Source organism: Dipodomys spectabilis, unplaced genomic scaffold (assembly GCF_019054845.1).
Source record: "Dipodomys spectabilis isolate Male_0828 unplaced genomic scaffold, ASM1905484v1 ptg000052l, whole genome shotgun sequence".
NCBI lineage: Eukaryota > Metazoa > Chordata > Mammalia > Rodentia > Heteromyidae > Dipodomys > Dipodomys spectabilis.
Genome location: NW_024870729.1, coordinates 1,497,501 through 1,514,984, shown reverse-complemented (window position 1 = coordinate 1,514,984; position 17,484 = coordinate 1,497,501). Strand labels below are relative to the sequence as shown.

The following is a 17,484-nucleotide window of genomic DNA, read 5'->3' as shown; positions in this document are numbered from 1 at the left end:
AGAGAGAAAGAGACACCTCTACATTGCAGAGAAGACAAAGATAATGACATGAAAATATTTTCTTATCAATTTACTGTCCATTAAAATTATCTCTTGACAAGAAAATATATTTTTATGATTCAAATAAACAATCATTTTCTATATACGTACTTTGGATTACAAGGTAATGGTTGTGAATTTTTAAAACCACAGTTCCCAAATCTCGCATGTGGAGAATTAACTTCTTTAAAACAGTCATAGGGAGCCCCTTGAGCACCTTAAAAATGCAAACATGTGCTTGAGTTATCACCTTTCATCGAAATTAAACATCAACAAACTAATGAAACTTTTATTTCTAAATAATCATGCTTCTTTTGATTACACTTCAGTTTCCATGTGCATTACATATAACAAAAGGCAGTAATTACAGCTAACACAAAACAATTGCAGAAAATTATATAGCAATTTGCTGTCCTTACCTGTGGGAGCAACTACTTCCTAGTCCAATGAGTGTTGAGCTTGCTTTGTAACCTGCTCTCTTAATGAGAAATTACACATTGGTAGAAATATCTGCAGCCAGTGCATAATTTCCTATAATGGCATTGTTCGTTTGTTTTTTTTCCTCTGCTGTGGAATCCGCAGTATTTTAACAGAATCTCATGGGATGTTGAATAGCTAGATGAGCTGTGTAAATCTTGGGAGATTTAGGAGTTATTCCTATTTTATTAGATGCTAGGATGGAAACCTAGAAGTGGAATCTAGGATGGAAATCTCAAGGAAACATTTGGGGAAATGGTTATGTCAATCTTACAGACAACAGTCCTGATGGATAGGTTTTCCTAGGCAAAGAGGTCAGACAGCAGAATCTGTCCCGGTTACTGTGGGCTACACTAGTCAAGGAAGAGATAAGCTAAATTCAGAAGAGAATCTACTATTTCAAAGCAGGAAACAAAGGAAACACAGTAAGCAATCCTAGCTACTCCAGAGGCAGAGATTGGAAATCATACAGTTCAAGACCTACCTAGGCAAAAAGTTCCACAGACCTCAAGTCAATCAATAAAGTGCTGGGCATAGTGGTACCTGTCTGCCACCACAGCTATTTGATGTGAAAGATTAAAGAGAGAGTAAAAGAAAAGGAGAGGGAGGGAGGGGGAAAGAGAAAGAAAGAGAGAGAGAGAGAGATTTAAAAATAAGAAAAGTTACTCAGGAGGCTGACATCTGAGGATCATGATTTGAAGTCAGAACAGGCAGCAAAGTCCATGAGACTCTTATCTCAAATTAACCACTTCAAAAAGCCAGAAGTGGAGCTGTGACTCAAATGGTAGCACATTAGTTTTGAGCAAAAAGCCCAGGACAATGCGTAAGTCCTGAGTTCAAAGCTCCATACTGGCACAAAAAAAGGAAGAAGAAAGCAAGAAGGGTCAGGAAATGACTCAGAAGTAGTATGCCTGCCTAGCAAATGCAAAGCCCTCAGTTCAAATCCCAGTACCATCAAAAATCTCTACAGATTTGATGGGCAAACGCACCTTATGGGAAATGCGCTCATCTTACTCTCAGTCCAACCACTATAGATGAGACGGGTGGAAGGCTAGTATCTCTGGAAGTGATGGGGAGAAGGCTAGAGAAATGAAACTGAGAAGACAGTTCAAAAAATAGTCACGGACAACACATTTCTAGCTGTGCAGTATAAACAGCGGTATATGCTTGGGCTCAAACAACCAGGCCAATTACTTACTGTATATGTGCTGCCCTAAGAAGGATGGGCCTTTGGAAAAGATGTCTTCTTGAAGTTGAAGCAAGTTCGGAAGGAGCTCATGGCTAGAGACATCTGACCACAGCTGGCACTACAACTTGCCCAAAACATTGCTTTATTTTACATGTTCATTATTTAAATGTACTTCGCATAACCAGTGGCTTTATATTTCCTTTATGCTTTCATCTCTTCATCATAGACACGTTTCAAATAATTCAAAAGACGACATGAATCACAGTATATATATATATCATTTGGTACAAACTAGACTCCTGAGGACATCGTTGCTTATTTAACTGGAACTGGGTGTTTTTGATCTTTATTCCATCTGGAAAACTTCAATTTTTCTTTGAATATAGTTAACTGTATAATTTTGCTGTATTCAAATTATTTTGATTTCTCTAATCTGTAGTATACTGAGAAAGCAGGAGTCATAGTTGCATTATTCCAAAAATACAAATATAAACCATGTGACCTATGAGTACAGTTATCCTACCAGTTGTTCATCAGTGAAGAAATCTGACTACCGTGATGAAATTCATTCTGTGTTTTGAAAGTTTCACATTATTATGATTAGATCTTTGAATGTTAGGAGTAAGAGGGGTAATTAAGTAAAATTATGGACTGAATGGATTCACTTTTAAAATGGTTTAGATGTATTGCGATCTACAAACGACAAATTTTCTCCCCAGGTAGTTAAATACCCAAACCAAAACTTACACCATGAAAAAAGGAACATACAGCAAACACGACCTGTGAAAAATCTCAAGTATACCTATAAGCACCTACCTATACCTTATATATTTCAAGTCTGACCTTTAATAAGGTTCCAACCAGATTCATCAACTTCTAGTGTTGTACAATGCTTAATATCAACAACACAGGGATTCAAATTTAAGGTAAAGGAAACTGAAAAGAAAGAGCAATACCTTTACCAAATAATGAGGCGCACTGGTAGTCAGTGGTTTGGCATTGTCCATTATAACAATATGCAGACCCCATCCTGCACAAATGTCCATTCAATGCATACGTGTCAGGAACACAGTGACTAGAAGTTCCATTGCAATACTCCGTGAAGTCACACTCCTGGTCAAGGCTCTTTCTACAGGGAGTGCCTGCTACTGAGAACTAGAAGAAAAAGAAAAGGAAAATCATGTTCTGTGAATGAGTCTTCTTACTGAAGAGACTCATCCAATAAAAATAATCTGGCCATTTACATGGAAGGGAATAGCATAGCTCCCAAGACTGAAAACTCACCTAAGGAGAAGTCAGATACAGTATCAATTGTAAAGCCCAAAGAGTGCCTGTCTTAAAGTAATAAGCCCTTCTGATAGCAGATCTGCACCTTCCTACCTGCTCTTTGCTCTACAATGTTAGAACTGTAACTTGCCCAGCATTTGGAGGGAGACCAAACAGATTGCCCAAAACATTTTTGTTCCTTGAAAGTGAAGGATCTCTGTGTTCAGAGAGACCCGGAAAGCAGTCTACCTGGTAGCAGCCCCTGGCTTTTGACTCTTGCTGGTTTCTTTATGTGAGGGAGTCACACAACACACATGTTCACTTTTGTAACTTGTAATGATAAGCACATTCTCATAGAGTCCTTAGTAGTATTAAATTGATTTAATGAAAAACTGCTTAGAATAATATTTGGAAACAATGTATGTTATACTTAATATGACCACCACGAATACATTATCTGAGAGCATAACTGTCTCTTTCTGCATAGTTCCTATAAAGAGAATTAATATATAAATGCCTGTCTGACTACAAATGTGTAGATTGAAATATGGTAGATTAAGGGGACAACTCAAAGAGTATAATTCCTTAGAAAGACTAACTCACAGTCCAACAAAATAAGCACCAGGAAATGGGTCCTTAAAAGGGGAGTGGATATCTGCAAAGGAAAATAAATCTGGAAATGGAATAGATGGTACTAATTATAAAATTATTGTTTTCTTATTTCACTTGTTCTAAAAGACCTGCTCACAATTCAGGAAGTATCATACTGTAAGCCAGCGCTCCCTGATTAATCAAAGATTGGCAAACTCCTGGGGAAAATAATAAAATTATTTTCAAAGATATAAGGAGCAAACCAATAGAGAATATAAAGGTAAGCCATATTTTGCATACTTGCAGTTTTTATTTAATTTGCAAAGCAATTTTAAGTCTTATAGTAGGAGTTGGGAATTCAAAGTAGTATATTTGTTTTGGAAAACAGTTTTTCAATTTCCCATGAATTTCCATATTCACTTACTCTATGAACTTGCAGACTCATTCTGAAGGATTGAAATAAGAAAAATGAAACAGTATGCTCATGCATAATTTGCCCACGTGTATTATTATTGTTTATTGTTATTATTATTATTATTTTCTTTATTTTATTTGTCTGCTTGAGTTTTGGGCCTGGGAACTGTCCCAGAGCTCTTCAGCTCAAGGCTAGCACTCTACCACTTTGAGCCCCAGCACCACTTCCAGTTTTCTGATAGTTAATTGGAGATAAGAGTCTCATGGACTTCCCTGCCCAAGCTGGCTTTGAACCATGATCCTCCCATCTCAGCCTCCTGAGTAGCTAGGATTACAGGCATGAGCCACCAACGCCCAGCTACCAACGTATATTATTTATAGTAGGAACATTTTATTCACCCCAAATCAAAAGTGGTCCAGATGTTGCTCTACTAGGGAGTGAGCTGACAGACTATGGCATATTATTGTAGTACTAACAGGATGGCTCAGCAACTCAAAGGGTAAAACACTATTGCCTAAACATTTAAATGTGTTTTGTTAAGATGTCTAATCCACATGCTTACAAATATGATTGGGATTTATTACATATTTTTGTAAAGCTGAATTAATTATAGAGGCCCAAACAGACTGCCAGGTGCAGGAGTAAGCGTGGAGGCTGCCTGACTACAGGAGGAGGGGACGGAGAGGAATCCCCTGCCTACACTGGGATGCTGGTTATGCTTAGGAAGTGGATGCTTCGCCTCTACTACTTGAGCCATTCTGCCATCCCCTTTTGCCTCAGTTATTTTCAAGATAGAATCTCACTGTTTATGTCCAGGGCAGCCTCGGCTGTAATCCTCCTATCTGTGTTTCCCTATGTCCCTAGTATGCCATTGTGCCCAGATATTGTGTTTCCCCCATGGCTGGGGATAACAGGCTCATGCCATTATGACAACTGATTGAGATGGGGTCTTGTAATTTTTAGCCTGCCTTGTTCTATTGATCTCTGAATCTCAGCCTCTCAGGGAGCTAGGATTATAGTATTGAACCATTACAATTTCTTATCCAAGAATATTTTATTGGAGATAATGTTATATTGGTACATATATTTTTATCCACATTTTCTAACTTTTGAACAATAGACAATAATTTAGGTAACTGTTCATTAGCTGTAACTATCATTTGCTTCCAGTGTGTAGATGTCTGTGTGTGAGAGAGAGAGATTTGCCTTTTACTTGACAAGTGAGAGATCTTTACATAATCTCATTCATGTTACAACTAGTCACTTCATTTTTTAACTACATGATTTTATGAATGTCAAGAGTGTTGATAATTTAGAAAGTGGTAAGCTTGCTGGTTTCAACATCACTGCCAATCTAAACTGCCCTTCTAATTTCTGAGTCATTTTCTTTATACTCTTGTTTTATGCATGGATATCCGTTTTCAGTTCCACGTTAACTCTGTGAATGTAACCTTCCACTAGAACTCAGTTTCCCTTTCACCACTGCCGGTCACTCACCTCACACTTCAAGGTACAGCACGCTCCAGACCCACACTTTGCTGAGCTTTTCAGTTTACATGTTTGATAATCACAGCACTTTTTAAATTGACATTCCTAAAATTTTAAAAGAAATATTACCCCAGTCCTGTTTAAGAACTCTTGTTTCTTAATCTCAACATCAATTTAATACATTACACTCGAGTTATATATATATACATGTATATAATTATGTAAAAGGAAGGTTTATATTTCTAGAATATCCAAATACATAACTAACTAAAGGTAAAGATCTAGGATCTAAATTAGCAGTATCTAATAGCATTTCTGTTTGCTTGTTTGTTTGGTTGCAGGGCATTAGGGGTGGAACCCGGGGCCTTGCACATGCTGGACACTCTATCACCGAGCCAGTTCCCCAGGGATCAGTAACATTTGTTAATTAACTCATAAATTCAGTGTGGAATTGAACCTGTGGGAGGGAGAAAGGTGGGTTTCTAGGAGGAACATAAACATCACTCAATTGTCTTATCAATGATTTGTTTGCTAACATTCCTCTTAGTTTAAAAAGTATAATTAGTTTAAATTCATTTTTAAAGATGGATTAAAGACTATTACTGTGCTTTAAAATACTCCTTGAATTGGAATACTGAACATTGATCCCACTTCATTCACACAGTATTTGTCATTTTAAACATTTATTTAGAAAGATTGAAAAGTATAACTTAAATACATTTCACATGACCAAGCATAAAGGTTCATGCCTATAATCCTTGCTACTCAGGAGGTTGAGGTCTGTGTACTGTGGTCACAAGCTAGCCTGGGCAGGGAAGTCGATGAGTCTCTTATCTCTAAATAATCATCAAGAAATAAAAGCCAAAAGTGGAACTGTGGCTCAAGTAGCAGAATGCCAGTCTTGAGTAAAAGAACCAAGGTATAGTGCCCAGACCCTGAGTTCAAGCCCCAATACTTGCACACACAAATACTTGTCACATGTATTTGTGTACCTTTTACCCCTTTAATAGTGTTAGTAGTAGTTCAAGCCCCAATACTTGCACACACAATGTATTTGTGTACCTTTTTCCCCCTTTAATAGAGTTAGTAGTGGCTACTCAATTTATTTTTGTAAAGTACAGACATTTGTTTACAAAACAATCAGATACAGAATATGTGCTAACAGATAGTGCTTGGGGGCCTCTGATGTCCTACCTGTCAGCATAGATTTTGTATATAGTATTTAATTTCTTTTGACTTATTCATCCAGAAAATATTAGTCTTTCTTCATGTCTATCTTGATGGTTTCAGATGTTTCCATTTGGTCCTCCCTTTCCTATTCCTCTTATTGCACAGGACAGGGGAGCATTGTCCACATTGGAAAGTCCACAGATTGCTGAAACCTTCTTCCATGGACTAGACTGATCACTCTAAGTGTCTCTCTAATGTTGCTAGAATCATCAGATTCCAGAATAAAGAGGCTAAGAGGCCATAGGTAGCCCTTTAGTCAAGTGGATGTAGTTAGCATAATGAGAAATGAGGCAATGTAACTTGCATGCATTTATATTTTTGGTTAAGAGCTCTGAGTACTTGATGATAGTTTGATGTAGTCAACTAAAAAGTATATCTAAGGACATCCACCTGTGTCACTAAAGGACTGCAGAACTGATCACAGGTTAGGACAATAAATCCATGTGACCTAAGATATATTTTTGCAAGAATTCTAGTACTCACCTGGACTTTCTGCATTGTGAGTTAAACCTGTTGGTTTTGGAGTCCAGCTGAGGTATGTATTGGGAGAAAGAGTTTGTGCCCAATGTTCTTGCAAAAACTTGGGTTTGCTCTGTTCCCAAAAGGAAACGATTCTCATAAAAAGGTATAGACCACTTTAGGAGAATGCTTGAAGCAACAGTTATTCTTTATCTTTGTGGGGATGTTGTAAGAGCTCATCTTCTATTTTAACTAGTTGCTATGACTCTGAGAATAGGCTGATATTTGAAAATTTGGCAATAAATTGTAGTATCCATCTGCAGCAGCCAGCACTGGTTCACATTCTTTCCTTCACTAACGTTCAGTTATATTGCAGGAGTCATGAAAAACAAATCTGCATCACACATTTGTCTTCCCAATTCAAAAGGCAAGGAAGTATATTCATTTATTTTAATTATCCTCATTTGCATACGCCAATTATAAATTGAAGATGCAGTTGCACATATTATCTCACATATTACCATTACAATCATGTTATATGTCTTTAGAATTGTAAAATTTTCTCTCAGACATCAATATTTATTACTTACCCTTTCCATACCACAATCACATTCTTCATCAGGTTCCAAAATTCCATTTCCACAAATGGGCTGATTTTGATCTAATGGTTGTAAATTTGAAATGTTATGAAGACATTTAGTCTCAATTTTTGAAATGATGTGAGCATACTTATGAATGCTACAGTTGCTAAAAATCTTTATGCCACTGGAACTCCTGGAATAAAATAATATTCTTCAGATAATATATCTTTTTGTGTGTTTGCCAGTATCTGGGCTTGCATTTAGGTCCTTGAGCTTTTGCTTGGCTTCTTTGCTTAAGGCTAGAGTTCTAGCTCTTGAATCACACTTCCCCTTCTAGATTTTGCTTATTAATTGGAGAACATCACGGATTTGTCTGCCCAGGATGGCACTGACGCTTGGTCCTTAGATCGTAGCCCCCTGCATAGCTAGAATTAGATATGTAAGCCACCAATGGCCAACCAAATAAATTCATCTAGCTACTAACACCACATATAATTGATATTCCACACATGATTGTATAAATCACAAGATGGCTCAAAGTTTGAAAACAAGCCTGTACTTTAGCAAAGACTGTTAGCTATAAATATTTCTCAATTTTAATGTTTAACATTTTTCAAAAGAAACATTTCTTACAAGCTGTTATGACTTGAATATGACATAAGAAATTCATGGTAGAGTTCTATACTTATTGTGATATATTAAGCATATAGGATCCTAATCTAACTAGATTCACTTCCTAAATGGAAGTGATAAAGATTAGACAAAGTCACTAAGTGCTTTCCACACATGACTGGATACTTGTGGCTCTATTAAAAAAGATCACAGGACACACATACCATGTCATCATTCATGTGCTAACCTATAATGCCTCAGACTCTGTTAGGAGGAAGGCCACCTGGGAATGTGGTCCTTCAATCTTGGATCAGAAAATTTAACCAACCTGTGGTATGGTATTATTATTTCCAACAGAAAATGCAGTAAAACACAAAGTTAATATGAATGGACAAAGGCATCACTTAACAATGGTGACATGTTCTAAGAAGTGCATCCTTAGGTGAATCTGTCATTGTGCAAGCATCATAATGTGCATTTATATAAACTACAGTGGCTATAACATACCTAGACTGTAGAATCTTATAGGATCACTCTAGGGGATGTGGTCTGTTGTTGATGACACACACACACACACACACACACACACACACACACACCTGATCCTGAAGTATGCTTTGTTATTGGTGGTGGTGGTAGTCATGGGGCTTGAACTCTGGGCTCAGGTACTGTCCCTGAGCTCTTCAACTCAAAGCTAGCACTCTACCACTTGAGCCACACCACCACTTCCGATTTTCTGGTGGTTAATTAGATATAAGAGTCTCACAGACTTTCCTGCCCAGGCTGGCTTTAAACCTTGATTGTCAGATCTCAGCCTCCTGAGTAGCTAGGATTACAGGCATGAGCACCCAGCCTAATGACTCTCTTTTTGGGGCCTAATGATTCTCTTTTTGGAGAAGATTGCCACGCTGGCCAGAAAGACAAGTGAAATAAGGTAAGCTAAGACAGTTGTCTCAAAAACTATTCTCATCCAAGGTTCTAAGTCTGGGGAAGGAGAAAGCAGGTTCTACTACACATCCCTCTTTCTGAATCCTATGGAAATTAGCTGATTAAAACTCAAGCAGGAGTTGAATAAACCTAAAAGAATAAACCTGATAAACCTCATATCAACACTGGCTAATGAAAAATACTCAAGAATCCCTTCAACATTCCTAAACTATATTTTGTCTCTAAGACAACTATTTCACACCTCCCCAAAATCTTATATTCCTTGCTCTCCACTTCTTGTCTTCACACCTCTGCCAGTTAGACTGCAACACTCTCTACAGGTACCCTCCCAATCTCTCATCATGATTGTTAAACATGCTCAACCCTAACTAAAGCTATGCCCTACAGATAGGCATTAGGGATCCAATCCTCTGTGATTTTACTACAGTCTGTAATTTTAATTCTAAGTCTTTTATTCAACATCATCTTTCCTCTCATCTCTTCATTGCTATTCATCTACACATAGAATGTAGTGTCTCCTGTCTATAAAGTATCTCCTCTGACCATACTGCTCACAAGCATGTCTGCATTAACCACCTCTACTTCCTCGCCTTGCCTACAGAACTTATTGAACATCTTTAAAGATTATGTAAGATAATGACATGAAGCTGGGCACTGGTGCTTCAAACCTCCTAGCTACTCTGGAGGCTGAAATCCAAGGATTGTGATTCAAACCAGCCCAGGCACGAAAGTCCATGAGACTCTTATCTCCAATTAACCACCAGAAAAATGGAAGTGGAGCTGTGGCTCAAAGTGGTAGAGACTAGCCTTGAAAAATAAGCTCAGGGAGAGTGCCCAGGCCCTGAGTTCAAGCCCCATGACCAACAAGGACAACAACAAAAATTAGTGTCTTAGGTTGTGTGGACTTATGAAACTTTACTGAAAAAAATTATAACTGCTAAGTCATCTAATTTGCATACTCCTGGAATAAACATGCCATTGATTTTTTCTAGACCGATTCATCCTAATGAACTTTTCATGATATTATTGTCCTAATGCATATTGATTGTTTTTCTAGGTGGAGAGTGAGCCTACTTGCAAATTAAGGAGATATTTTCTTCTTCAAATTCTTCCTGTTCATTTCCCTCACAATATCAATCAAAGCAGCAGTACTCTGTAACATTATTAAGGGGACATAAAGCATCTTTTACTTGAGAAATAAAGACTGTAACAAAAATAGCAGTAGTATCGTATTTCTAGAATATGTTCTAGTTCTCATTAACTTCAAGTGTATCTCTCATTCATTTGAATGAAATTTTCTTTTTTTCCTTTTTTTTAAAGCTTTATTCTAACGTATCTTCATGTTGTCTTTTCAGTGAATTCTTTTTCCACTTTTTTTTAATTTCTTAATCATAGGAAACAGTGCTTTCCAAACTATTAAATCACCTAGAATATATTCCTTGTGAAATATTTTCAAGTATAATATACCTTTCCAACATAAAAAATCAACATAAAAAATTTAAAGCCAGGTGCAGTGACTCATGCCTGTAGTCCTCGCTATTCAGTAGGTGGAAATCAGGAAAATGACAGTTCCAGGTCAGGCAAGCTAAAAGTTAGTGAGACCTCATCTAAACCATAAGAAGCTGGGCAAGGTGATACACACTTGTCATTTCAGCTACATAGATATTCTAAATAGGAGGATCATGGTCCAGGCTGTCACAAATATAAATGCAAAAGCTATTCAAGGAATAATTAAATTTTGAAATGCTAGGTATGTGACTTAAGTGGTAGCGGGCCTGTTTTGCAAGAGCAAGAATCTTACTTCAAAGCCCAGAACTATAAAAATTTTAAAAAAAAAACCTCAACAATTGAAAAGTTTATTACATCTAAGACACAATCTTATCAAAGAACATATGAAATTAATTATTGAAAGATCCTTACACAGCTCCCTGTTGCATTATGCATGAAGCTCTTGGACAAGAACAGTTATTGATGTCATCATATGTCAATCCCATGTTAAGGCCAAGCAGTTGAGTTATCACAACTGAAAATCCCTCCAAACTTATAGAGTCTGGATACTAAAATTAAAAAAGTGAAGAAAAAAGATATGTAAGAAGGAAAAGAAAGTAATAACATCAAACATTTTGATTCTATAAAATTTTACATTTTAATTTCCATGTTGAGCAACTTTATAATTCATTTACATATGCTATTGATATATAAATATATGCGAATTTTCAGATTGAGTCACATTAACCAGTATAAAAAGTAATCAAATTGTGACATTTTCTAGTTTAAAATTTAGCATATACATAGTTTTATGGTTTGGAACACATAATATTTCTGATGCAACCAAGTAAAACACTTTCACTTTAGTCAAATTAACAGATATTATTTCAATGTCTGTATGTGTCATGTGTTACATGTGATAGGAAAATGGCAGCAAGTATGAAGGAAATGGATTTTGCCCAAACCTGCCTTACAGAAAGGCGAAAAGGTAACACATGAATCCATAAGAAACTTCTTATGTACAAAACTGGGGCTGGGAGGGTAGCTCAGTGGTAGAGCGCTTGTCCTGCATGCATGAGGCCCTGGGTTTGATTTCTCAGCACCACATAAGCAGAAAAAGCCAGAAGTGGCACTGTGGCTCAAGTGGTAGAATGATAGACTTGAGCTAAAGAATGAGGGACAGCATCCAGACCCCAGAGTTCAAGCCCCAAGACCAGTAACAACAAAAAATTAAAAATTTATCATTAATTTTATGAGATAGTTAAACAATGAGTCTGGGAAATGGCCTAGCACTGAATAGGAAATTTGAGCAGGGGTTAACTTAACAGGTTGGGCCATACCGTTGTGGTAGAATAATCTTAAGTGGGAAGTTTTTTGGAAAATGATTGGTAGCAGTATAAAGCATTCTATATTTCAAACCATTTAACTCTGATAAATATCAAATACTAAGTTTTTTTAATCATTATAAGCAAATTTTCCAGACATCCCTGCTTTCTATGTTAGTTGAAATTTATAATAAAATTTAAGCAAAGCTTAAAGAAAAAATAAGTTTTAGGTATGTATAATTATGACTGAAAACATAGAACAGGTCTAGAAATATGGAAAAATAGTTGTTAGCTGTCCTTTGGAGGGGGCACTCCTGAAATAACTGAACTGGAAAACTCTGGTATCAGAGTATGAAAGAAGGTAAAACCCAGATGAGAATGTGAGCTAGGGGTAACATGCAGGAGCCAGAACCTGAACTTTATTATTATTATTATCCAGCTGACAATAATCCCCCACCATAAAATCATGCAGCAGAAGAGATTCCCTTAAAACAAACTAAAACCCCAGTTAAACTGAATTAGACAAGAAATAGAAAAAATAATTAACACAAGTACTGAACATGAAGACATCACTACAGGGCCTGTGACAACTGCTTGTGGTGATGCACACCTGTGAAATAGCACTCAGAGATACAGGTAAGGGTACTGAAAGTTCCAGGGTAGCCTGGGCTGCTTAATAAGGTCCAGGTTATTCTGGGGTACACAGCAAGACCCTGTCTCAAGAACAGGAAAAAAAAAACACAAAACCAAACAACAAAAAGCTACTATGAGGGTGTATGTGTGTGTAAAGAAAGAAAAATGAAGAAAATAAGCACATATATAGTAACAATATTATATTATGAATTATATAATATAATATAATGTATTATACAATATCATATAATGATGTATTATATATTATATTGTTATATAATATTATCATATTATACATATTATATATATGTATACATGTTATTTACAGAATACAGACATGTAGCATGGACTGTCCCTGACTTAACATGATCCACTTCAGGTAAGGAAGAAGTTTGGTCTTATTCATTCCCTTGTACATAATATAAAAGTCAGTTACTCAGCTAGGCATTGGCTGCTCTGCTTGTAATCCTGGCTTCCTAGAAGGCTGAGAGCTGAGGAGGTTGAGGTGAAGCCAGGCTACACAGGAAAGTCCATGAGATTCTTATCTCCAATTAACTTCTAAACACTGGAAGTGGAGCTGTGGCTCTAGTAATAGAGCTCTAGCCTTGAGCACAAAAGCTCAGGGACAGTACACAGGCCCTGAGTACAAGCCCTACTGCTGATCCAAAAAGAAAAAAAAATCAGCTACTCAATAATGCTAAAGAAAGCATGCTGGCAAAATTTCTGCAGAAGGAAAATTATTGCCGGTTTGCAACATTTAGTGTGGCTAAGGACAAATAGGATTGGAACAGCACGTGAATTCAGTGGAGTTTTATGGGAAATTTTCCTATCCCTGGCCTGTAAAAGAGAAATTATCGATATGAAGAAATGTTAGCTGCTGGACAGACAGGAGTACACAAAGGTGAAGACCCAGTGGGCTCTCTATGGTCTGCTAGAACATGACTCATTTCAGACCTGGTGTAGCCCTAACACTACTCAGCTAAAGGCCAAAGATCTGCCCTGGACAAAGAGCTCTCTGGCTCTCCACAACATAGAGTGGCTGCTTTGCAAATAAACAGGAACAGTTGAGATAAAACAAATTTGTGAAAATCAAAAGGCTGACATCAGTAAGATGCATGGTAAGGGCCCTCTTGTTCCCCAAGACAATCTCTAAACTATCAGGCAGAGATCATCTCCAGAGTGCAGCTAACAGGTTCTATAACCTCTTGGGGAAAAAAAAGGAAAATAATCATACAACAGCCACATTGGAAATGATAATAACAAGAGTGTCTCTTGATCTGCTTTATCCACCCTCAAGGTGAACAGCCTAGGAGAGGCTCCCTCTAAATGTGCCGTCTCCTGAGAGAAAAAAAGCAGATGTAGCACTCAACTTCCCCGGCCCTCCTGGAAGGCCCATCTCTGTGCTGTCTGCCCCACAATACTGAGGGAGTAGGAAGAAGGAGTAGGTGGTCCTCAACGTGGTGTATCTCTGAAGGGTGAGTGAGAGAAGGCAGGAGAAGAGAGGAGTAGATGCGGCTGTAAGAAGAAGTAGGGTTATCTCCAGAATATCAAAGCTGACTAGTAAAGTTTTAGTTTGATGGTTTGTTCTTGCTGTTTTGATTACACTTTACTTCTTGTGTTCGAAATTGATAACTAAACTCTTTTAAATGATACTAATTTTATTGCAACAAAATGAATGAATAAACTATTGAACTACTACTATATTAGTACTTACAAAAGACATTGTAAGGTTTTATGAAGTCGTAATAGAAAGAAGAATGAAAATCACATACCAAAGCAATACCTGCATCATAATGTTTGGTGCATATCTTGCCAGGAAATGTTGCTCCCATGTGTTTAGGGTGTTCCCTGTAACTGCATTATTTGAGCAGGGCAAATTAAAAACATATCATAAATCAAATGTTATTCTAATAAAACTTGTAAATGTACTAAGTCCTTGTCTGAATAATATCCAACATAGTATAGAAAATTGTTCATTAATCAAAATTGTAATTCATTGTAACACCTACTTTCTTTCCTCACCAGATTTGATAGGATTTTATTATTTCACATTGAATGTAGTTTTCCTTATTGTACATTCACTGTTTTGTCCACACAAGTTAAAAAGAAATGAGTTTATACTGGACACTCTGTTGGAAATGAACTTTACAACTTGGTCAGGAGGGGAATGGGGAGAGGAAAGGGAGAGAAAATGAGGGAGGGGGGTAACAATGTTCAGAAAGAAATGTACTTATTACTGAGCTTATGTAACTGTAATCCCCTGTTCATTACCTTTACAATATATATTTTTATAAAGAAATGAGTTTAGAATTTGTAGAAGGGATCTTAGTTGGCCTAAAGATAAGTGTTTATTTTAAATTAAATTATTATCCAAACAAAACAAAATAAATTCCTCTAAGTTAAAAAATGAACATGAAAGACATTAGCATCATTGGTAATGTTAAATAAATACTATCTACCTTTACATTATCATTAAGCTTAGAGTCCTCTGTATTCTTTAGTGAAGTTAAGAGCATAAAAAGAAGCTGGGCACTGGTGGCTCATGCCTAGTCCTAGCTACTAAGGTGGCTGAAATCTGAGGAGCATGGTTCAGAGCCAGCATGGGGATGAAAGTCTGTGAGACTCTTATCCCCTTAACCAAGAGCTGGAAGTGAAGCTGTGGCTCAAGTGGCTCAAGCACTGGCCTTGAGCAAAAAAGCTAGGGAAGTGCCTAGACCTTAAGTTCAAAGCCCCAGGACCAGCACAAAAGAAAGTGATGAAATATAGATTTTACATAAATTATACTTTAAAATATACTGGTATAGACTTAATTGTTCTATTTTTATTTTTATTCTACTTCTACTTACCCTGTCACCTCCATGGCAAAAGCGATAGATAGGTAGGTAGGTAGGTAGGTAGGTAGGTGGGGGGGTGGGGAGAGAGAAAGAGAGAGAGAGAGAGAGAGAGAGCGATTGATTGATAGATTTTAACGTTTTCAAAAAGGTCTTACAAAACACAAAGATACTATGTATGCATTACTTTGCCAACTTAGTAAATTATTTCTGCTTATTTTTATATTGTTGCAGAACTCTATGCTTACATAAGTAAATGTGCTACATCATGAGGCTGTAGGGTCAGATACTCTTGTTTCCAAGCCCAAAATCTTTGCAATACATCATCAGCCTCTCCACTGGTAGAAATTTGATTTGCGTGTGACCACAATTCCACAGAAGACAGTATAACAGTCAATTTGAAATTGGCAAACATCTAAAAGTAAAATGAATAGTATATTTTCCAAGTAGCATTAATAATTATATTAAAATAGCACCTAAAATGTTTTTAAAGTTCATCTGAACATTTTGAGTATTAAACTAATCAGATATTTAATTCATATTTTCCTAATAAAATTGAAAACATTTTCACCAATTTTTCATAAAATCAGAAACATAAAACACTGATACTTACAGTGTTGACAAGCCCAATAATCTGGATAATTTTCTGTGTTACAGCCATCATTTCAGAGCCCATGTAATCATACTGAAACATAAATTTTATTTTTAGAATTTTTTAAAAATACAAAGATACCAATTTTCCTAAGGAAAATAAAGCTTGATGACATGAAGTAGGAAAAGCATCATGTTTATTGAACATTTAAAACATGCCAATGGAAGATGATCATTTTTGTAACAAGAAAGAATGCACAGTAAAACATCAACATTCAAAATCAAGGAAAACATGAAATTACTTGGAGTCACTAAAATAATTCTGCAGATTTACATTTGGATAGAGGAACTTCTGGAGCTAGAAACTTCCTATGAAACAGAGAATCAAAGCATGTTGTTGCAAGCAAGGTAATTAAGTAACAGTAAATAAATAAATAGAAAAGTAATTGAAAACATGTATTTGTAAGAGGAAATGCAGGAATCAGCAGAATGCATGGAGGCTTTTGTGGATTAATAAATCAGTAATGTCTGATAAAGAATGAAATGAAGTGATGGGAAAGGAAAGGACAAAGGAAGATCTTCTTCTCAGACTGGCAAGTTCTTAAGAAGACATAGACCCTCCCTTAAGAGCTTAAGGAATAGGATGCTCTTTAGCTTCACAAGTTAAAAAACTTGATACCTCTGCCTAAGCTGCCAATTTTATAGATTGAAAATAAGGACTCCTATCAAATCTTCGGAGCATTTTCAGTTGTTTACTCACAGTTATAAGCAGGTCAATGGATGTACTATTTTATAATTATTGAGGTAAAAAGTAACGTAAAACTTACATATTTCTGCTGACTGAATTTAAAGTTAACTGCCTGCACACTGAGTAACAGAAACATTATTTTATAATTATTGAGGTAAAAAGTAACGTAAAACTTACATATTTCTGCTGACTGAATTTAAAGTTAACTGTCTGCACACTGAGTAACAGAAACAAACACCCACATTGAGATGGGTGCAGAAAGAAGAGTTGGCCACCAACTCCAACAAAGTATCTCAAGAGTCAATTGAGGGAATCCCAACTCCCCTGCTCCTCTCTGTGGAATCACAAGTTTGTATCATTCACAAGGCCTCCCACTGCCTCCTTTTTGAACAAGGCTTTCACTTTCAGCCATCTAGCTCCTAGAGTGGTAAGGGCTGCCCTGAACACAGAGAAGGGCCTAGGGCCTCTGGCTCAGCCCCTCTTCGGTCTCACTCTGGAAGGAGTTTGTATTCCTTCCAGCTGCTTCAGGAGGGTGGAAGGAGTTTGTACTCCCTCCAGCTGCTTCAGGAGGGT

At 36.8% G+C, this 17,484-nt stretch overlaps 1 protein-coding gene across 1 annotated transcript in view; it reads right to left on the bottom strand.

The window, feature by feature from the left end:
- Nucleotides 1-17,484, bottom strand: part of Adam18 (ADAM metallopeptidase domain 18) — a 66,920-nt gene that overhangs the window by 30,033 nt on the left and 19,403 nt on the right. Inside the window, exons 8-15 of the mRNA XM_042679488.1 lie at nucleotides 16,186-16,257; nucleotides 15,821-15,987; nucleotides 14,514-14,595; nucleotides 11,216-11,352; nucleotides 7,745-7,928; nucleotides 5,475-5,570; nucleotides 2,662-2,860; nucleotides 151-256 (exon numbers count right to left, since the gene is read on the bottom strand). Of these exons, the coding sequence (XP_042535422.1) occupies nucleotides 151-256; nucleotides 2,662-2,860; nucleotides 5,475-5,570; nucleotides 7,745-7,928; nucleotides 11,216-11,352; nucleotides 14,514-14,595; nucleotides 15,821-15,987; nucleotides 16,186-16,257 (1,043 nt within the window). The remainder of the gene's footprint in view (nucleotides 1-150; nucleotides 257-2,661; nucleotides 2,861-5,474; nucleotides 5,571-7,744; nucleotides 7,929-11,215; nucleotides 11,353-14,513; nucleotides 14,596-15,820; nucleotides 15,988-16,185; nucleotides 16,258-17,484) is intronic.